Genomic DNA, 23294 nt, shown 5'->3' with positions numbered 1-23294 from the left:
GCATAGATGTAAAATGACTAAACTTAGGCTGAATATAAATACGAATTCTATAATCACCTCTGTACCATGAAATGGTTTTCTTGCACCATTGTTACCTGAAATAGCAGGAGAAAAGCTTGCCATCTCCTTTAATGTAGCATGCTTGCTTTGGGCTTATGCTGTAAAAGAATTGCTAGCTCAAGCCTGTAATCCCAGCACTTTGGGAGGCCGAGACGGGCGGATCACGAGGTCAGGAGATTGAGACCATCCTGGCTAACATGGTGAAACCCCGTGTTTACTAAAAAATACAAAAAACTAGCCGGGTGAGGTGGCGGGTGCCTGTAGTCCCAGCTACTCGGGAGGCTGAGGCAGGAGAATGGCGTAAACCCGGGAGGCGGAGCTTGCAGTGAGCTGAGATCCGGCCACTGCACTCCAGCCTGGGCCACAGAGCGAGACTCCGTCTCAAAAAAAAAAAAAAAAAAAAAAAAAAAAAGAATTGCTAGCAACAGACAAACATTTACATGCAGTGCTGCTGCTGCTGGACTTGCCTCAAGGAAGTGAGAATAAAAATGGGCTAGCAACTATTTCATGCCCATTTCTCCACTGGTCAGTGCAAGCAAAGGGAAACTTATTGAGTCAAAGCTAGAATATAGACAGCTTTATTATCTTGCTTTGCTTGTGAACTTGATTTTTCAACATGATTAGTGAATCTGTTCTTTGAAAAGTAACGTCATGTGGGCATTTTCACTCTTTCACCAAACAAGCTAGTATGTAAGTGAATTTGTATGAATTTGCATATACTTGTTATTTGTTAGAGCATTTGTACATTGAGTTTGTGCTCATCATTATAAAATTATCATGAGGAATAGTTTTTGTACAGTCATGTGTCGCACAACATTTTGGTCAACAATGGGCTGCATGTGTAAAGGTGGTCCCATAAGACTAATAGAGCTAAAAAATTTCTGTCACTTAGTGACATCATAGCCTAATCTTATAGTGTAATACATTACCCATGTGTTTATGGTGATGCCACTGTAAACAAACCTACTGTGCTGCCAGTCATATAAAAGTATAGTGTATACAATTATGTATAGTACATTATACTTTATAATGGTAATGAATGACTATGTTACCAGTTTATACTATGTTACGAGTAAATACTAGTATAGTGTTTACTATACTATACATTTTATTGTTATTTTAGAGTTTTCTCCTCTAGCTATAAAAAAAGTTAACTGTAAAACAGCCTCAGGCAGGTCCTTCAGGAGGTATTCCAAATAAAGCATTGTCCTCATAGAAGATGACAGCTCCATGCATGTCATTGCCCCGAAGACCTTTCAGCTTCCAGTGGGACAAGATGTGGAGGTGGAAGACATGGTATCGATGACTGTCTCTGTGTAGGCCTAGGCTAGTGTGTGTGTATGTCTTAGCTTTTAACAAAGTTCAAAAAGTTAAAAGTTGTTTTTAAAAGAAGAAAGCTTATAGAATAAAGATACGTAGAAAATATTTTTGTACAGCTTTACAATATATTTTGTATAAAATATCTTGTATTTGTGTTTCCGTTAAGCATCGCTATACAACAGTCAAAAAGTTTTAAAACATTAAAAGTTTATAAAGTAAAATTGCAGTAAACTAAGGTTAATTTACCATTGAAGAAAGAAACTATTCTAAATAAATTTAGTGTAGTCTAAGCTTACAGTATGTATAAAGTCTACAGTAGTGTAATGTCCTAGGCCTTCATATCCACTCACCACTCACTCACTCACACAGAGGAACTTTTAGTCCTGCAAGCTGCATTCATGGTAAGTGCCCTATACAGGTGTACCATTTTTTACCTTTTATATCATATTTTTATTGTACCTTTCTTATGTTTAGATATGTTTAAATACACAAATACTTATCATTGTGTTACAATTGCCTACAGCAGGAGTTCCCAACGCCCAGGCCACAGACTTGTCTGTGGCCTGTTAGGAACTGGGCCACATAGCAGGAGGTAAGCTGCAGGCGAGCAAGGAAAGCTGCATTTGTATTTACAGAGGCTCTCAATCTCCCACGTTACTGCCTGAACTCTGCCTCCTGTCGGATCAGTGGTAGCATTAGATTCCCACAGGAGCATATAACCCTACTGTGAACTGCACATGCAAGGGATCTAGGTTGTGCACTCCTTATAAGAATCTACTGCCTGATGATCTATCACTGTCTCCCATCATCCCCAGATGGGACCGTCTAGTTGTAGGAAAACAAGCTCAGGACTTCCACTGATTCTACATTATGGTGAGTTGTATAATTATTTCACTATGAATTACAATATAATATAACAGAAATAAAGTGCACAATAAATGTAATGCACTTGAATCATCACAAAACCATCTTCCCCACCCCCTGTCCGTGGAAAAAGTATCTTCCAATAAACCGGTCCCTGGTGCCAAAAAGGTTGGGGACCGTTGGCCTATAGTATTCAGTACAGTAAAATACTGTACAGGTTTGCAGTATAGGAACAATGGACCATTCCATCCAGTGTAGCTGTGTAGTAAGCTATACTATCTGGATGTGTACAAGTACACCCTATGATGTTCTCACAACTGCATCGCCTAAGGATGCATCTCTTCAACTTCTCACCGTGGTTAAGAGATGCATGACTGTATTTATTTTCAATTTCCAATCAGCTAGGAATCACATTCCTGTAACTACTTGATTGGATATTTTTGGTTGTTTGTTCACCAGTATAGCAGGCAGGCTTTTAAGATTAATAAATCCATAAATTAGATTAAAATATTGGACCATGTTAACGGTTGGTGCAATCAGGAATGGAGACTTACTAGGAAGAGTTTAGTGCATGTTGGAGGAAAGTCAGGAAAAAAAAAAAAGGCTAAAAGTAACACCTGTGAAGGTGAAAGGGCCTGGAGCTATTTAGCCAGAAATGAGTTGTGATATAACTGTCATATATATGTATCAGAATATGACTAATAATTGTTGTTCGTCTTTGCTGAAATCTGAAAAGAAGAACGTTCAAGGCTAGTTTAAGCGATGTATATTTAATACCGAGAAGAAAAGCCATGACAGTTGATGGACAGGACGTAAGAATACTTATGATGGGATACATCTCTTGGGAACAGAAAAAGAGCTTTACATGTAGCAATCTTCTCTGTCATGAAGGAGGACAGGTCCTGCCTTAAGGCAGAGAGTTTACTAGTTGGCTTCCACAAGGCCCTTCCAGAACTGTAATTCTGAGCCACTTCTGTTACTGGCCTTCAGATGCTGAGATCGAACTCGACACAGCCAAGTATCTGCTCTTTCAGGAGCTCCAGCAGTGCCAGAGGAGGCAGTGCCACCAGCAGCGACAACCGCATCTATTCCAACTGAAGACTTCAGTCAAAGGTGAGTCAGGTCAGTGTGGACCTGGGCGCTTCCTTTTCCTCCAGCTCTCACTGGGTCCAGGCAAAGGAGCCCTGAGGGATCGGCGACCACAGGACTCCCTCCCTGGCCACCAATATAAGCTTTGACAGAGGGATGGCTGGTTAGCTGGTGCTAGGTGGGAGGGACTCGCCACGGAGACGAGCTCAAGGAGGGAAGAGTTGCGCCACCACCACCTAGGTCCCTCTCTCGCTATCCGGCGGGGCCGCCCGGACCCAGGTGCTCCCAGGGTGCGCCTGACGCCCGCCATCCCATAGCCAGCGTCCCGCTGCGCACGGTCTCCCTCCAGCTCCGGCCCCCGCGGCAGGGCGCGTGGGATGATGCGCGGGTCCTTGTGCCTTCCCCAAGCTCCAGCATCCGGAGCCGCCCTAGCCGGCACCGCGGCAGCCACAGCCTGGGAGGGAGAAAGGAAAGAGGGAGGGCGGCGGGAAAGGCTTGGCGCGGGAGGAGGGCGGGTGAGGAGGAAATTAGCTAGGGGGAGGGAGCCTCTCTCCTCTGCGGTGCCGCTCGTCTCCCTCCGGCGGGCGGCGACTCCGGGTTCCCCCTCGCGCCCTCACGCCGCTGCTCGCCCCCTTCCCCGCCCACCGTCCCTGAGAGCGCGGGCGGCGGCGGTGGGCGTGTGCGCGCGTGAAGGACGCCGCCTCTCTCTCGCTCCTGCGTTCGCAGGCGGCGGCTGGCGGCCGGCTTCTCGCTCGGGCAGCGGCGGCGGCGGCGGCGGCGGCGGCTTCCGGAGTCCCGCTGCGAAGATGCTCAAAGTCACGGTGCCCTCCTGCTCCGCCTCGTCCTGCTCTTCGGTCACCGCCAGTGCGGCCCCGGGGACCGCGAGCCTCGTCCCGGATTACTGGATCGACGGCTCCAACAGGGATGCGCTGAGCGATTTCTTCGAGGTGGAGTCGGAGCTGGGACGGTAAGGCGCGGGCTCCAGCTGGGGAAGCCCGCGGCGTGCACTCAGGGTTGTCCCTTTCGCAGCGACGGCTCCGAGAGTGCGGGAGCCTGCCTCCGTGCCCTTCGATTTATCCCCGCCTAGTTAGTGTCTGGGAGAGAGCTAACCTTCATTCAGGTGCGGCTCGAGTGCTTCCCACCCCACCAGAGCGCCTAGGCCGGTGCAGCTGTAGGATGAGCCCTCCCTCCTTCTCGCAGACTGCCTCTTCCCTTGGGTGACAGCTCCCACCGCACGTGGGCCCTGCTTTCCCAGTTGATGTCTTTGCTCACGATTATAGCTTGCCAGAGGGTCCTGTTTGTCTAGTTATTTTTTGGGGTAGGGGCCGGAGGGTGCTCCTCCAAATCAAGACAGAATTATTAAATTAGATTCTTCCTCCTTCCCCTCGTCAAGCTCTCCAAAGCAAGTGACACTAGACATTAAACTTAAATACTAGCTTCCCTGCAGAGTCTGCTCAGGAGTGAAGGAAGAAATGAATCATTTAAGAGAGTTGAAGGCAGAATAATGAACTAGTGTGGCTTTAAAAGAGAAAGCAGCATATGGGATCCAGGCAGTGGTAATTAGTGAGAATACTGCTGCTTCTCTTCTTTCATGGGCTGGAATGATTTATTTAAATTATATATGCAACAGACCATCTCCCTAGGATTGCAGGTATGCCCCCTATCCCTCCTCTGAAGATCCAAACAGGTAGCAGTTTGGCCTTCTGAATGATTCCATATGCTTTCGTATTTGTATCCATTGAAAATTATAGTTTTCTTTCCCTTCCTTTTTTTCGTCTTTTCTCCCTGTTATCCATAGGTAAGGAGATTTGTTTTCAACACTTATTTTAGATCCAGGCTCTTTAGTATAGGGAATCTGAAGATGTAATTTCAACGATTCACAAGTTGCAGCTTCTGTACTTACTACTTCTTTGCAATTTCATTTTCCATTCTCTTTTTGCTCGATATAGTTTTGCTAATAGCCTTTTTATTTTTTTCAAGCCACTGGAGGATTCAGAGCAGGATTCTGGATATTGGTATTTAGTGGGAAGATGTAGTGGTCACTGCCCACTGTCCCCCCAATTTGCTACTACTATTGAAGGCTCATTGAATATAGATGTGTACAATAGGCAAACTTCTGATGAAAATTTGGTAATTTGTCACTGTTAAAAATGTTTTGAAGTATTTGAGCACTGAATAATGTATACATAAACGTCCATTTTTGATCAAGTTTTTCAGTATTCATCTGAAGATCTATATGTAGGTGGAAATGAAAGGACAATGATGTCGATTTTTGTAAGGTCCAAAACCTGCCTGTTACTAATTGTATGATGCGTGACAGAGTAACCATGTAGACCTCTGAGTAAAGAGATGATCTACTTAAAATTGTTTACTTGGTGTTTTCTAAACTGCTGTATAGTAGAGGAAGTGCCTGATGCTGCTGCAGGGACTGTCCCAGCGGCACGTCTGTTTTCAGAGTAACATTAACCCTAGATGCTTCAAATAGGCTGACTTAGCCACACACTTTGTCTTTATGAATAAGCTTCACTATCATGAAACTCAAGAAATTCTCTTTAATTTGAGAAATGGGAAAAAAATAAACTGCCAGTTGCATACCTCTATGAGATGGTAGCCTGCATTGAAAAAAACTAAGAAATTTAGTTTGGGTTTTTTATTTTTCAGTTCAGAATTACGTGTTGGAGTAGATTTTTGGAGGACAAATATTAATTAGTTATACAGAAACTTCTCGATTTATGAAGGTGTTATGTCCCAATAAGCACACTGTAGTTGAAATTGAAAATGCATTTACTACACCTATGCTAACAAACATTGTAGCTTAGCCTACCCTACCTGAAACATGCTCGGAACACTTAATATTAACCTACATTCGGGCAAAATCATCTAACATAAAGCCTATTTTGTAGTAACTGTTAAATACTGCGTACAGATGGGATTTTGTAGACATGGTGAGATATGAAACACAAAACACAATATTCAAAAAACACTGGCAACACGGAACACTCTAGAGTTCCGGTTGTTTACCCTCCTGTGGTTAACTGGGAGCTGTGGCTGGTGGCTGCTGCCCAGCATCAGAGAGAGTATCCTACCACGTATTGCTAGCTCAGGAAAAGATCAAAATTTGAAGTATGGTTTCTACTGAATGGTATCACTTTTCCACCATCATAAAAGTTGAAAAATCGTAAGTTAAGCCCATCCTGTTAGAGACCCTCTGTCTATACATTGCTAAGATTCTCGCTCTGTTATCTAGTCTTTTGATTACTGTAAAAGATCACAGAATTAGACTATGTTGAGGAACAATCAAAGCTAAAATGTCTTACTTAGGCTCTCTTTGTCAACAGTAAAGCGTATTGTTAGGTAAGTTCTCTGTAGATGGCAGCATTCATGAGGTGCATGCTTACTCTGTTTGGCTGAGACTTTGAGAAGTATTTCATTATCAGAAATTTTTAAGTAAACCTAAAACGTAAAGCAACTACTATTCCAGATATAATTATTAAGAATCGATAGAGCCAGAGAATGCAGCAGAATGATCATCATAGATACTGGCTGAGTAATTAAAGTTTTCTTCCTTCCTACACTAGAGATCGAGTTGAACTCAGGTCGTCAGTTTCAACCCTTTACTCTCAGCCTTGGGCCAAATCCGCCTGCCAATGTGACTCTAATTCATTAGTAATGCAGATGTCATTAATATGCTAAGAGAACAGTGCTTGTGGTGTTGCTGTTATGGTTAGCTCTAGGAACTAGACAATCTCCACCAGAATTAGTGACTTGTTGGCTCCTCCATTACAATTGTCTGTTGTAAAGTAGTGACTCCTGATTGCAAGAAGATTGGACTGTGACCATTGGGGCAATACACTCTGATGATGTGTTTGGGAACTCAAGGTGAGCTAAACTCCCAAGGCTATATCCACCTGAAGCCCCTGAATAGTGCTGGCAAAGGCAGGTGCTGGCAGCACTGATCCACATGCAGCCATTGACACCAAGACAGATGTCATCACTTAATTTTGATGGGGAGGGTATAGGGTAGAGGGGCTAATTAAAAGTATCAGGCAAAGTAATTTTCCTAAAATCACATTTCAAGACACTGTTTTGTTCATAGAGTTTGTCAAAAAGTTTACAAAAATCATGACACATACACACATTCAACTCTGCTTAAAAATACGAATTGGCCATGATCCTATTAAGGGCTCCAGATCCTCGAGAGCAGTTGGTCTTTTGCCCAGTGATTTGAGAAACTGGCATTTTAAAGGCTTTTCTGAGGGAGAAGGGAGCTGCCTCTGGTCCGGATCCCGCCCAGTGGTTTGGCACATGGAATGACAGGAAGTGGCCCAGCCTGTTTGGTGGTGCAGATTTCATCTCTGCATGCAAACCCATGTCCTGTTTTCAGTTGTCCCACCTTTGGTTTCTCCCTGTTGTTCCATGTGGAAAGAAAGTTGATAAGAAAACTAGATGTATTCCCAGACATACAAATCCAAGGAAACCAAACCTAATGAAAGATAATTAGGACAAGAGAAGAATGTATTAAACTATTTTGAAACCTTTTTTTTTTTTTAAATTTGGTTCCCATTCTACTTACTGTAGTTTCTTTAGGCTAGGGACTTTGCATATACTCCTCCCCCCTGCAATGTAATTTTAAATAATACATTTCTGTGTCACATTTATATATACACATTTATGTATACACAATTATGTGTATACCTTTATAATTTTAAATACATTTGTTTGTCAGCTCAAACTAATTATATAGGATCCCTTGCTATATGTATTATTGTTTAGGAACCAAATAAATTTCGATAGTAAGGGGTGTGTGTGTGTGTATAAAACAGAGACAATTTTATGAAACAATGTTTATTCTTATTACCATCAATGCACTTTAATATTTTCTATTATATGCTGTTTGAGTTCATCTATTTCATTTAAAAAAGTTGGCTGAACCCATGTGATTTCACATCCCACTAATGGGTTGTGATTCAGTTTGAAAAGTGCTGTTTTAGGCCATAAATCTGTATGTGACAGATTAAGCTATGAGGCAGAGTCTTTTAAAGAAATTCCCTGCAGACCAATTGGCAACATTGGGTGACCTTTTGGCACAGCACTGTAGAGAAAAATTCTCCTATCTTTGCCTCCAGGTCATTATTGATTTTCCCCTTCCAAACATTTTGGAAAAACTCTGGTGTCTCCCCAAGGTCTACTGGGCACACAGTAATCTGAACTGGCTAAGAGTGCCAGGGGCTGTGTTGGAAAGGAACTCAGAGGCTGAGAAGTGGTATATTCTACATGGTGATGCATATTCTGGCTCCAGGGCATGGTGAGCAAATGCTTTCTATCAGGAAACATGAAAGTTTGCATTTTCTAAGAGAAGTGCTTCAGCCAATGCTCTTAGCTTGTCGTAGTGCTCTTGGCTCTGGTTGATATAACAAGATGTCTTAGACTGGGTGGCTTAAACAACAGACATGTATTTCTCACAGCTCTGGAGGCTAGGAAGTCCAAGATCAAGGTCCCAGCCAACGCATTTCCTCAGTTAGGACTCTCTGTTTTGCAGATGGCTGCCTTCTTGTTGTGTCGTCAGAAGGCAGAGAGGAAAAGAGAAAGAGAGGGGAAGAGAGAAAGAAACCAAGCTCTCTGGTGCCTCTTCTTACAAGCATGCTCATCCCATGATGAGGGGTTTAGCTGCATAACCTCATACTAAACATAATTACCTTCCAAAAGCCCCACCTATAAATACCATCATATTGGGGTTGGAATAAGGCTTCAACATGTAAATTTTGAAGGGACACAATTCAGTCCACAGCATGGCTGCTGAAGAAACAGATTCTCCTTTTTTTTGGTCAACCCATTTCCTAAACCATTCTTGTGGCTAGAGCTTCTTAGGTCCTTGATTTTTCCCTGACACCATGCTTTAGGGCCCCACAGCCTATCTGGATAGGTATACTGCTGGCTTCTGATCTCTTGCTACACACACTGCACTCAGAAGCTTCAGCTCTTGGCAGGTGGTAGGTTTTTTATCTAACTAGGAATTAAAAATATGCTTGTGCCATCCCTGTCTTGTTCTCTGTGCCTCTGATTCTTTCCTCAGGCGGTTGACTCAGGAGCAAGGTGGGATTGCAAGTGGGAGAATAAAAACCGGGGCTTCATAGGCTCTTCCCAGGAACACTGACTATAAGCTTCTGGAAGGCAGAGTCTGTGGGTTTGGATTGTTCACTATTACGTGCTCGTGTCTAGCACAGCACTTAGTACTTAACAGGTGCTCAACAAATGATTTTAAAGGGGTGAATCAATGATAATGAAGTGGGCCAGGTGCAGCATGTGTACCGACTTCCTGTTCTTTGAGATCTTGGTCCTGATGTGGTAGTGATATTGATTCTAGTGACTGTAGGATAAGGAGAATACTGTAACCCGTTTCTCTTCTCCCCAAAACTTACCTGACAATAACCCTAATCTCAATCAGCATTGGTTTTCTTTCTTCAGTGTGAGTATTGATAGCTGCCACCTCTGTAGCTTGCTGTTGTTAAAAATAATGCCACTTTTCTGTTGGCAGAGTGTTTTGTGGCTCTGAAATGAAAGGGATTCAGTTTCACCTTCACTATCACTTTACCACAGGTGTATCAGAATTAGAAGTTAAATCAAGTTGGACTTAAAGGCATGAAATGCCTCCAAGCTATACCATCCAATAAAGTTAATGCATAGTAAATGCTAAATTTGGAAATATACTCATTGTAAAAAGCCTTAAAGTCAAGTGAAGACTATGGTAACATCATTGCTTTAAGAACACACTACTTTTCCATGTTTAAATACTGTCACAAGGTTAAAAATAACTCCAGATTTTGGGAGCAAAAAAAAAAGACACAGGTGCCATCTGCTTCTAAACTGTTCTGGAGAACTTGAAAGAGAGAGAAAAAGAACACTAACCACAAAATAGCTTCAAAGAACTTTCTTGTAAACACTTTACCCTCAGACATATATGTGTGGGTTATGTGTTTGCAATAATACATTTAAGAACAAAGTAGTGTTAGCCAAGTGAAGTGTTTCAACTACTAGTTATTATTTTAGGTTAATAATTTTTTTTTCTTTTTTTCATGTCTTTTTTTTAAAAGTAGAGGGTTTTTTAAAACTCTCTTTTGGGAAAGCTACATATCTAATAAACAGAGTATTGATTTTTTAAAATTTCAAGGTCAAATTCATACTGGAAAATATGATGTTTAATTGAGTCAAGGAACCGTGTAATTCAGGACAAAGAGGAACTTTTCATGAAGTTGATAGCAGCTAGAGTCAAGGTTTTACTCAAATTATATTGATCTTTACCTCAGTTTTAAAAATCTATTTGTAGTACAGGATTATCTGAAGATTTCCTTACTCCAATGGTTTAATCAGAAAGTTAGATCTAAATATTGATGGCATAGTATTAGCACATAAAGGATGTGGACCCTTCAATACAGTTTGCCAGAGATTTTCCTCAGTCATTATCTTGTCAGTGGTAAAGATCAAATAAAGAAAAGAACAGTGTCTGGAGAGACAGTGATTCATAGTGATGGGTAAAGGGTAATGCATATAGACCTTCCTCTTTTCTCTCAGATTAGGGTTTCTCAATCTAGGCACTATAGACATTCTGGCCCAGATAATTCCTTGTTGTGGGGGCTGTCCTGTGCACTGTAGGATGTTTAACAGTGTCCCTGGCCTCTACCTACTAGCTGCCAGTAGTGACACCCTTATAAGTTGTTACAACCCAAACTGTCTCTAAACATTGTCAAATGTGTCCCATCTCCCCTCTTGAGAATCATGTCTTGAAGCTAGTGTTTTACACATTTTCTTTCAGTTATGTAGCTAGTGAACAACAACAAGGTTGATGGATTATGTTCATTTAGCTTTACTGAGTATCTGCTACAACCAAATGTTTCTTCCATTTCTATATAAGATTTCTGTTTTATATGTATTCCACTTTATAATTTGCTTAATATTTTTATTTAAATTACCTTATTTTGTTAACCTAAATTTATTTACCAAGAATACAATTTTCACTAAACTGAAAACCATAAATCAAAGCAAATTGTATATGCCATAAATAGAAATAAATTGTAAAAATAAATGGTAATGAAAACATAGCGTTTTTAGTAAATTATAGCTAGACATGTCCACATGCAGAAGGCTGTAACCCTGAGGATTGATTTCTTTGTTAAGAAAAGAGATTATGAAAGATTAGGAGAGTTAAAACCAGAGCAGCACAAACTGAGGTTTTCGTCTTGATATAATCAGAATGATTGAAAAGTAATTGAAAAGTGAAGGATGTTCTCTCTCTCTCTCTTTTATTCCCGTTATTTAAATCCATGCCTTTGTGCTACCTAAAGTCCTCTTGTTTATAGGTCTAAGCTTTTCAATAATTCTGACCTAGACGATGTATGCTGACAGTGTGCATGTAGTGGGGTAAGGGTCTAGAGTATGAATGAGCATGATAAATAAAACAATATTTGGCCTCCAAGTATGTAGGGTACTACTAATAAGGTACCAACAATAAATCTAATACAACATAAATTAATGTATAAGTAAAATGAATAAAACTGTTATTAGAGATCTAAGAACCATAGCCGTCTTCATGACAGAGTTATGACAGAGAGGACTGGGGTGTCTTTATGGGGGAGGACTTTGAAATTTGGCAGGATTTTAATAGGTAGAGCACTGGCAAACAGCATGTCAGGCAGATGGTACATTCTAAGAAGAGGCAAAAAAAGGACAGAAGAATTCAGGATATACATTTTTGTTTTGCAAAATTTATAAAGCATGAACATTGCAATGGCAGATAAGGTTAGCAGGGTAAGTTCATGTCAGACCAAAGACAACCTGTTTAAAAAAAAAAAGGAGTAGGCTTGTGTCACTTGAAAACCAAGTTGTAGATAAAGTAACCATTGTGAGAGAAAAATGTCAGCTATAGAAGCAGCTGGGTCTTGGGCTGAGGTTGTAGGACTCAGAATTTGCCACTATCTATAATGCAGATCAAACATGGGGCTAGATAAGAGAAAACTGATGAGGTTGATTTCTTTTTTTAAAAGGAAAAAACCATCCCATAGCCTATGACTAGGTAATAAAGGAGAAATGTTGGACTTAGATCAGTTACCTAGACCAGGTAAAGAGTGAGTACAAAGAAACAGTAAGTATTTTAGGCTTGAAGGCCATTCAGTCTCTGTTGCAGCTCTACCCTCTGACATGGTTGAGAGAAAGCAAGCATAGACAACATACAGAAAATAGCATGTTACTGTCTTCCAGTGAAATGTCATTTATGACAGTAAAATTTGACTTTCATATAATTTTCACATCACAAAATAGTATTCTTCTTTTGATTTTTTAAAAACGCAAACTTTGTTTTTAGACTGCAGACTGTACAAACTCAAGTGGCTGCTAAGTGTGGTCTGTGGTTTGCTAACCTAGACTAGTCAGGCTAAACTTCTGCTCCTCCTCAGTTGCATGAGAATTTCAGGTTAAAATGATATCAAATCTTAATTTATTCAGGGAACTACCTTTAGTCTCTCTTTCACTTTGAAAATGTCAACTTTATATTAGTTTTCCACGTGGGCACAAGCTTTAAATGCATACTCATCTTTTATCAAAATCTACTGAAACTGCCACAGTTACAGTTCTTACCTACCTAACACGTTGGCTAGTTCCATTTCTCTCTTTCTTCCTCCTATTTCTTTTTGTCTTATATTGATTATATGACTGATGTTTACTTCACATAATGTTTGTGAAAATGAAGAACGTTTATTTGAAGGGCGTGAAAGTTAAATTTCCATACCATGAACAGTGTTCATATCAAAAGACTATTTATTGGTGGGTAATTTGTTTTGTGCATAATAACTAAATAGGTTTCAAATTGATAATTCCTCTGTTATATTTAGAGTGACCATAATATGCTAAAGAAATTACTGATGAAAGATTTACCTCTAACTAGTAAAGTTCAATTAATTTTTCCATTTACTAGTATGTTAGCTGTGTGTTGAATAATCCTTCTATATGTTAGTCTCAGGTGGATAATTAAGGTCATTTAAATGAGGACCCCGTTTAAGCAATCTTTTGAAAACTTAAAATTATTCCTTTTTATATCTTGAATAGAGTTAAGTTACATCAGCCACTCATATTTCGACTATAGCAGAGGTCTGTAAAGTGGGATGCCTGTAGCCAGGGGATGTGTAATACAATAAGGTGCTAGAAGAAAGTATTAGAGAATCTATTTTGGTTTCTTTTTTTAATTTTTGTCTTTAATTTTTATTTTTGGATGTTTTAAAAAGCACATTAATGTTGGTTAAGTAACACGTACATACCATTAATAGGTACATTAGTATACACAGTTTGGGAGCATATGCTCAAAAAACATTTTATTGGATGATGACTGGGTCAAAGAATGGTAGTCATAAGTGGTTACTGAATAAACTTCTTTATATTTAAATAACATTCTACTTTATGAAAAGTGAGTTTAAAGCAAATATATAGATCAAAATGCAAACAAAAAATCATATTGCAAGGTGTGTCTTTGTGCAGAAAGGGGAAGTGGGTACATACGTGCAACTGTTACGCATCTCAAGACTACTTGATGGACGGTTTTGATAAGAACTTACTGCCATTGTAACCAAAACAGTCACATAGAAGAAAACAGAACGAGAGTAAAGGAAAACAGCTTGCACATCTAGCAGAGGGTGAACTTAACTTTGGCTTCAACAACGAAGGTTGAGTGGTCATGGAGTTGAGAGGGAAAAAGAGTAGAGAAATAGGGTTCCTTTGCAAGAACCTCAATTTTAATATAATTAATGCACTTCATAGCAAATTTTGCCAACTGCTGGCTTAGGCAGCTAAAGGCACTGACCTAAAGTGTTTTGTGGGCAGTACTTGAAGAGTTGTGGGCATCAGAGCCAGGATGCTGAGCTTAACCCTGTCAGCAAATGTGTTGTTACCACTTACTTGTTAAGTCGTGTTTCAGGGTGGTATGGCTCAAAAATTCACCAGGTACCAGTATTTCTTAGAAAAAAATAAAGAAGGCTGGATTTGAGACCACCGTCTGACTGGAATAGTGTCTGAAAAAGATAATGGATAGGACACATTCTTACCTGTTTTCTTTACAAGTTTGTAGTAGCATGCTTTGTTAAAAGTGCATTTTCTTCGATGTATGTCATGCCTGTAGAGAGAACTTGACTAATATAAACCGGAACATAGAAGTGTAGAAGATAATGGATCTGTAATAATGCTCACACATGTCTTGTTACCTACAATGAAGTATTTGAATGATGTTTCCCTCTTTTAGGTCGTTATGGACTGTTTAATAGAGACCTTCACTTGCATTTTACTTTTCATTGCTCAGAATGTTGCACTGTTAACTTGGTCTGCCTTACTTGTACTGATTTGAAGGGACAATTCATGACTACTTTAACTTAATAAGCAGCTGCCTTCCACTTAGGACTCTAACAGACACAAAAAGTTGTTCTTAGTTGTGAATACTGCTCTAAGATTAGTCTTTACCTGGATTTTAATATCTGCTACTTATTCATTCAAATATGTCATTTTTATTCAAAGCTCTCCATCAGGGTAACCACTGAGAAAATAAGACTATGCTATTAAATATGACCAAATTCAAAATATATAATTCAATAAATCAGCCTGGCCTAGAGTGTTCAGTTCTAATAGGCCTCTAAAAGGTTCTTCTGTGGGTGAAAATGTTTTAGTGACTCCTGAGGGACCCTGGACTCTTCCTCTCTTTTTCCCCTCAATGTGAACAGGTACGCTAATAACAATGTTCAATGAAATAAACTCGTGAGCTCTCCTGGGTGCAACCTGTAACTACAGGCAAACTAATAACCTAATAAACAGAGTGTGCCATATGTATGTGTGACACACCGATGAAGTGGGGACCTGAGGAAATTTTCAGGATGATCACCAGAAAACCAGTGCAGTTCTTTAAAATACTGACCTACTGAAGAAATGGAATGTTGGGGCTGAGCTAAGGGCTGTTGGGGGAAGTGGTTGGCCTAAGGTTCTGGCCTGGGCCAGGCAAGGGCAGCAGAGCGCTGGTCCGGGCCTGAGCCAAGTAGTGGAGGGGAGTGATCCTCGGGGAGCAACATCTAAGGGCAGAGGTGGGCTCTGAGGCCAGGAGCACCAAGCAGGCCATTCTGGACAGCTGGATTGGTGCAGATGAAGGTCTGCTGAGCACGGCGGGGGCTAAGACAGGAATAGGCAGGACACAATTGTGACTTGATGGCCCTGCCTCTTCAGGCATAAAGCCCTGCACCTCACTCATCTTCGTTTGTAAAGCGAAGATTGTGGTAGTGTGTTCCCCACATCATTTCTGTGACAAGCAAATGAGATCACAAATGGGAAACACTGAGTTCCATACCCAGCACATAAACTTAATATTATTCCCCACACAGGCCACCAAAAGGTGGGAGGCAGGAGATAATGACTCTCACTTGTGTATTGATAGGATAAACACCTTACTTAGTTCAGTTTATACAGCCTTGTTAGCAATCCAACCTCAATTTCCAGGCCAGCCCCCTTCCCCACCACTTCTCTTCATAATTACCATCATGGGATGTTTACTAGGAGCTTGCTGTGATTCTACTGTCTCTAAGTATGTTGCTAGTTAGTTCAAGAATACTACCAGGTGTTTATCACCAGCACCAATTCACAAGGAGGAGCCTGAGGCTCAGAATGGTGAGGCACCTTGTCCAAGTTCACACAGCCAGGTGGAGAGGAGCAGAGCTGAGACTCAAGCCCTGGTTTGTCAGACTTCAGCACCCGTGCTCTTTCCGCTGTACCCGCCTTCGCTGCACAGACGCCTCAGTGATCTTCATATCTCTGTGGTGTTACACATGAAACTCTCTTAGCCTGAAATGTACCTCTCCTGTGAATCACTCCAGGACAGTCATCCAACCCCAGGTAGAAAGTTTCTGTCCTTTCCCCACTCTCATATCGTTTCGTAATTCCCCATCTCCGGGAATTGGGGTTTTTGGTCTTACAGGTGAATGCTTTGTGGTCTTCACCACCAGAACATCTGCTCATTGGGCAGAGGAACCCCATATCTTATCCCTCTTTTATTCCTACTACTAGGCCCGTCCCTCAGCCTAATGCTTGCCTCCCCTGAAGTGGTTCTGGAACATTATGTGAATGAGCAAATGTCAGAGGAATTAGGCAAATAGGTGCAAGAAAATCAGCAGTACTTAAAACTCTCTTTCTTCAGGATGTTTTTTGCTATACGAACCCCCTTCTAAACTAGCACACTGAAATAACTTGTTTAGTACCCGTCTCCCTCTCATTAGAATGTAAGCTCTTGAGGGTCTGGTTTCTGTCCCTTTGTTCACTGCTGTGTCCCCAGAATCTTAGCACAGTGCCTAGTGTATAGTGAACACTCATTACATATTTGCTGAGTAATAAATCGGTTGCACCAGTGGGGTTTCCACAATTGAAAGTCCTTTTGAAGCCAAGGAGCTCTGGTCTTTTGTCAGTCATCTCTGTTTTAAAGAGCCCCTATCTCTAAGTGATCAGGAATACTGTCACCTTCTGTGAGTAGATTGTCTACCTCTAAGATCCCTTCTAGTCCCAAGCATATGTGCACCTGTGTTTTCTTCCAGATGAATTCTCTGGGTGATCACCTTAGTTCTTTATGTTGTTCAGGAGACAGAGCAGCTTTTGGAATAAGTAGGGCTCTCAGCCTGAAAGGCTTTCTAAGTGTGTTGGAGGATTCCCACATAAGTTTTACTCTCATTTTGTGCTTTCTAAATACATCACCTTTAAAAAATGTACCTATTGTTATATTCACTCATTTGTACTTCCTGCTGTAGACCATACAAATGCTAGCACTGGTTGTAGATATCTAGGACAAAATTTAGAAGAAAGTGTGTTTCCTGGCTTTCTCCACCCGTCTAGTTTTGCTTTTAGAAAAGAATCATTCTTTTTAGAAAGCTTGACTTATGACCTATTTGTGGCTATGTAACCAATTAGCAATGTCCTGCCACATGGTTGGGTAACATATCACCTGCCTTGACCACAGGAGGGAAAGGAAGACCTAAGGAGAGGGTCTTGAAGGAGATAAGAGCATAAATAGTCTGTTCCATGTCTATCTTTGTTTGGGAATTTTTTTTAAAAGCCATCTACTGAAATGTTTATTTATTCGATCAAAAAGAAATGCACTTAACTTCCAAGTAGGGTTATTAACTTTATGTTCCTGATGTTTATGCACTGTCAAAGTAATTATTCTGGAAATATGTACCTTCCCATCTTTCTTTTGACAACCAGAGGCCAGGGGAGTGTGGTGAAAGGAAACTGTGGGTGGGAAGCAGAGGGGCAGACACAGGGCAGAGGGGCAGACACAGGGCAGAGGGGCAGACACAGGGCTGAGGGACAGAAGGCAGGCCATTCCTCACCAGCTTTACTTCTTGTTTTCTGAGTCCGGTTACCCCTAGTCCCAGAGCACTTCTCTGTCCCCTCCTAATTTCTCCCTGTTTCCTTCATCTCTCCAGAGCGTAGGTACCTTGCATTTCCTTGTATCTCCCCATCTTATGGAATGAATGTTTATTCCTCCAAAGGCATGCATTGAGACCCTAACTCCCAATACAATGGGGTTTGGAAATGGGCCTTTGACAGAGAATTAGGTTGAGGTGAGGTGATGAGGCATTAGTGCTCTTATTAAAAGAGACTTGAGAGCTTGCTCGCTCGCTTGCTCTCTCTCATCCCTGACCACGGAGGACACAGCAAGAAGGTCATAATCTGCAAGCCTGGAAGAGAGTTCTCACCAGAACCTGACCACGCTGGCACCCAATTGCAGACTTCCAGCTCTCAGAACTGTGAAAAAAAATGTTTTTTTAGTTAAGCCACCCAGTCTGTGGCACTTTGTTATACCAGCCAGAGCAGAGAAAGATACCCTTGTACCCTTTTTCTCCATTTGGCACCTGTCTGACTTCGCAGTTTGAGCAGCGATCTGCTCTTCTTTCCCAGATGCCCGGTATTTTCTCCCAAATGTTGGGGAAAGAGGGCCAGAACCCCACTTCACAAAGAGTACAGCCCCTTACTTGCTTTATCTAGGATGGCTGAAGCTGACTCTGAGTTGTTTTTTTTTTTTTTTTTTTTTTTTTTTTTTTTAACACGAGGTGGGCTGCCTAGCATGCCTCCACCTTGCCAGACCCTAGACTGGGACAGTTCTTCTGTGGCTGCATCCCCACTTCCTCTCTTGCCTTCCAGGCACTAGCACCTTGGTATCCCACCGTGCATCCGTACCTGTTGGCTTTCCAAGTGCCAATGCCTGCCAACTCCTGGTACATTATTTCCTCAGCAGCTGGCACGGGATTTTTTGTTGCCAACTAGAAGCTCAGCTATTAAAAAATAAAACTTGGCCCATCTTGAGTATCATATGTTTTCATCAGAACTTGGATCTGCATTCTGGCACAGCTCACACGATCACTTTGGGGACCTCTCTCAGGACTAGGAACCCAGTGTTCCTCTGGTCTTCAACCATGTTTTCACCTTATTCCAAATACATTCTCAAATCCTTGAAAAATCTGTGATGCTTACAGTTAATTTGAGGGCTGTTTTACTCAGGTTTTGCTTGGTTTTATTGGATTTTTTTTTTAAACCTTATCAGTGTTTCCTTAGCACTAGGTTGCTTTCTCTGGCTGTTATTGTCAGTTTTCTATCTTAAATTGTAAATTCCCAAGAATAAGATTCATGTTTCTTAGATTAATGAATAGCTAACACACAACACTGAAATGCGGACATTTACTTCATGGCTTTGCATGAACGTGAGGTTATCCAAGAAAGGAGATTTTTATTTGCAGGGATTGTTAAATATTACGATAAATGAAAAGGACAGGCTTTGGGGTTAGAAAGACCTGCAATAGAGTCCCAGTTCATCCACTCATGAACTGTGTCACTTTAGACAAATTTTCAATGAGCCTCAGCTTCTCCACCCGTAAGAAGAGATAATAATGATTAAATGAGGTCAGTGCATCCATTATACATAGTAAGTGTCCAGTAAGCATTAGATATTATCGATATTAATTATGGAATAGCTGTCTGTAAAGGTGGAGGGACCGTAGGTGATTGGATAGCACACTTTCTCAAAAATGTCATAAGATTCTAAAATTCTGGAAATGTATTGGCAGGAGGCCTTAGTAATTCTCTGCTGCTTCTTGCAGCTTCTGAGTAAGCTTTCTGAGCATCTAAGCTTCCCCTTTACCCAGGGGTAGTACATTGTGCAATATTTGTAAATATTTGACTACTATTTTTTGGTATTTCATGTATTGAAAAGAAGATGTAGTAGAACCATAAGATTTTCCACATCTGCAGACAAAAGGAAAGTTGGGGTAGTTTAACTGCTGCATATGGTTCTTTCTGTATAATTTTTAGTGTTTTTTTTTTCTTCTAAAAGGGTGTTAGAAAATATTTATCTTGTTGTTGCTTTGAGGTCTTATTTACACTAACTTTAACTGTTCTTTATAGATTAATTTTTCATTCTGAATGTTGCATTCTTCACTGGGAAGTTAAATAACCAAACCCAGAATCACTGCAACTTACCTGTGATTTAGAAATAAAGAATAGAGTTATGGAAATCATTTAACAATCTAAAAAAGAACCCCATAAGTAGTAAGGAATATTTTAAAGCAGTCTGTTGGTTTGTGCATGCTGATGAAACAGTATATCATATGGAAGAAACTTATATTTAAATGATGTCACTATTAGCCATACCTAAAAAATGTGTTTCTCTAATGCGATACCTAAGTTGTAAAATAAAGTTTGATTTCCAGTTTCATCTTATATTTATTTAATAGCTGCTTTTAATTGTACTACCGTCTCTTCTGGTGAAGGAACGTCATTGCAGCACTTAAGAAAACAGTAACCTTGAAGAAAGCTGTTAATGAGATACTCATAACTAAGAAAGAAAAGGGGAAGGATAGAAATTAGATGACCTAGGAGACACCTTACTTGAGTGTCATTTAGGTAAGGGTTATTCATTCTGGAATGCCTCTCGGTAAAGGAGGAGGGATTAGAAATGATTAGGTATCACGGCCTTTCAGGTTGTTCTCTGGTTCTAAGATTTCAGAAATGTTTTGGCTGTAGGGCAATGCTAAGAGTCAAAAGCAGGGCTGCAGCCCACATAAAATAACCCTATGACTTTAGTGGATATTAATAGAACCCCCAGTGGCAACTATGGTGGTATAAAGATACATTCCAACTCTGATACCTAGTAGTCGTTTATTGTTAATGAATCTTTTAAATTGTAACAAGCCCCATTTTCTCGTCTGTAGCATGAAAATACTAGTGCCTTTTTTCACAGGATTATTGCAAAGATTAAAAAAGATAAAATCTTTGCTCTAGTTAAGTATAAAAGCTATGCACACACTGCAGATTTTTATTTGAACAATAATAATTGTGACTTTTTTTTTTTTTTTTTTTTTTTTTTTTACTATTAACTGAACTGCAGATTTTATTTGAATTTCACCAGCTTTTCTACTAATGTCCTTCTTCTCTTCTAGGGTCCAGTCTAGGCAATTATATTGCATTTAGTTACCATGTCTTCCTTGCTCAGTTTCTTAGTCTTTGCTTGTTTTTCATTACCTTGAAAGTCTTGAGCAATACCAGACAAGTATCCTGTGGAATACCCACCCCTACCCCTATGTCCCCAGTCTGGATTTGTCTGTCATTTCTCATGATTAACTGGGGAAGAATACCACAAAAATGAAGTGCCCTCCTTGTGACATCATATCAGATGTTGCATAATGTCATATGACATCTCTATGGATGTCAACCTCTGTCACTTGCCAGGTTTCTCCACTCTACAGTTTCTATTTACCTCTTTTCTTACTCTATCTAGCCTTTGGAACTTGGTGATTAAGTCTAGCTCACCCTTGGGGAAAAGGGGGTTAAGCTTCACTGCCCAGAGTGGGGAATATCTACATAAATTGCTTGTCATTCTGTAAGGAATATTTCTGAGGTATTCTTTTATAACTGATAAATTCTTATATATATAAAAGAATGATTGAATGTCTTAAGTCATTTTTAAAAAGTCTTGTGAAAAATATACTGCTGCCAGTAAATCATGCAAATGGGAATGTGCTAACCAGTGAGAAGCTTTGAATCTAATAGGAGAAGCTGTCTCTGGAATCTTGCTCTTAACAGTGGAGCACATTGGAGCCGAGGGCTTAAAGGGAGGGCCTGAAGTCAGGTTTGTGTCATCTTGACAGAGGTAGATCAGGTCTAGGCGATAACTGATTTCTGTGTATGTCTTGTTGGTGAATAATTCATGGCAGGAACAGCCCTTATTTAAGATGGTCTGTTGGAACTTTCCACTGGAAGACCACACAGGCAACTTTGATGCAGGCTATTCAAAACTAACTCCATCTTCCACTCACCCCCAAATAACAGCCACAAGAAAACGTGCTGTCCTGCTTGTGTAACCCACCTCAGTACATGTTACCCTCATCTGCGTTGCTCCAGAATCCAGAGGTGTTCTGGATTTCTCCTTCCCCCCTTCCCCTAATAAGACATATTCTTCCACTTAATACACGTATAACCCTGGGCAAGTCGTTTATCCTTTCTGAGCCTTGGAAGAGGTATAATAATAATCTCATAAGGTTATGAAGATTAAGTGAAACAGTGTATCATAAAGTTCCTTGGCATAGTGCCTAGTATATTTCACACATTCAATAAAGGTTAATGGGTATGATTTGTATCTCTGAAATATATTTTAAATCCATTCCCTCCTCTGCAGGGCAACTGATCTTTTTCATTTACATCATTTGGAACTCTTTCCTGGGTTATTGCACTGGTATTTAAATCTTGTCTCTAATCTTATCGCATCCCATCTGCTTGTAAGATGACCTTTCTAAGGCCAAGTTTCATTATGTCACTCCCCTGCCTAAAATCCTTTAACATCTTCCATCCCATCCAGGATGTGAAACTCCTTTGCATGAACAGCAGGTCTTTTCAGAACAACTCTTGCGCTTCCTGTCTTACTCCCACCATGCCTGCATTCTCACCTGGGCTCCAGCCCTACAGCTATTTTTCCTCACCCAGGATGTGTCATGCTGTCCCGTGTTCCTGTGCAGCACCTCCATGGTGCCTCTTCCCAAACCGCATCCCCTCACTCTACGCCCCCTCTTTCTACACCCCACCTTGCCTATTTTGTAAACACCTTTTCTGACATCAGGATGGTGCAGGTGTCATCCTGGGAAGCCCTGCCTGGCTGAGATGCAGGCAGCCTGATGCTCTGCCTCTACTTTTTAGTGCACTGCCGCGAGGTCCTGTCTGCCTCTACACCTGGATTGGGAGCTCCTCTAAGACATTTTAGTTCCCATTTACCTCCACAGTTCCGGGCAGATGTTTAAAAAATTATTCAATGACATATAGTAAAGCACAATAAGGCAGATTTTACTCAGGACCGTTGAAGGGACAAGGAGAGTGGATGGAAAATTACTAAGAGGAAACATTGGTGATATAGGGAACCTGTGATTCTTCCTGAAGATAGCCAGGGTGATCAGGCATCACCTGGGGAAGAGTGAAGGATGAGGAACTTGTTCAGACTCTCAGTGTAATCAGACATTGAGAGTAGTGGGTTATTGCCAGATTGACTTAGCAAGGTTCTTATGAAAACTGTATTTTACAAGGAAGCACACAGATGGGCGTAGCAGAAGGCTCAGGAGCCTGACTAAAGTTTTGTCAAGCAAAGAATCTTCGTCACACAGGGTAGATTTAAAAAAAAATGTTTATTGCCTGCGAGTTATAGGTTCTATCATGACTGAGTTAATTGGAAATTTTACTAGCCCTACAATGGGGAAGGCTCCTATTCCTCTCTCTGCCAATATCTTCTTGTTTTTATCTGTTTGTTTTTGCACCCTTTTGAAGCCTATTAAGAGGATGAGGAAGGATTCAGGCAAATATCTCTGTGAGTCTCCTAGCCAGCAGTTCTTTCCTGTGTTTACAAAGGGGCACTGCTAGGGAAT

General features: G+C 40.8%; 1 protein-coding gene across 1 annotated transcript in view; it reads left to right on the top strand.

Moving 5' to 3' along the window:
- The first annotated feature begins 3743 nt into the window (after positions 1 to 3743).
- The window catches only part of CAMK4 (calcium/calmodulin dependent protein kinase IV), a 258982-nt gene continuing 239431 nt past the window's right edge, over positions 3744 to 23294 (top strand). The window contains exon 1 of the mRNA XM_050793067.1: positions 3744 to 4300. Within this exon, the coding sequence (XP_050649024.1) occupies positions 4140 to 4300 (161 nt within the window). The 5' untranslated portion in view covers positions 3744 to 4139. The remainder of the gene's footprint in view (positions 4301 to 23294) is intronic.

Source organism: Macaca thibetana, chromosome 6 (assembly GCF_024542745.1).
Source record: "Macaca thibetana thibetana isolate TM-01 chromosome 6, ASM2454274v1, whole genome shotgun sequence".
NCBI lineage: Eukaryota > Metazoa > Chordata > Mammalia > Primates > Cercopithecidae > Macaca > Macaca thibetana.
Note: the sequence above shows the minus strand (reverse complement) of the source record. Positions and strands in the feature narration are given on the sequence as shown.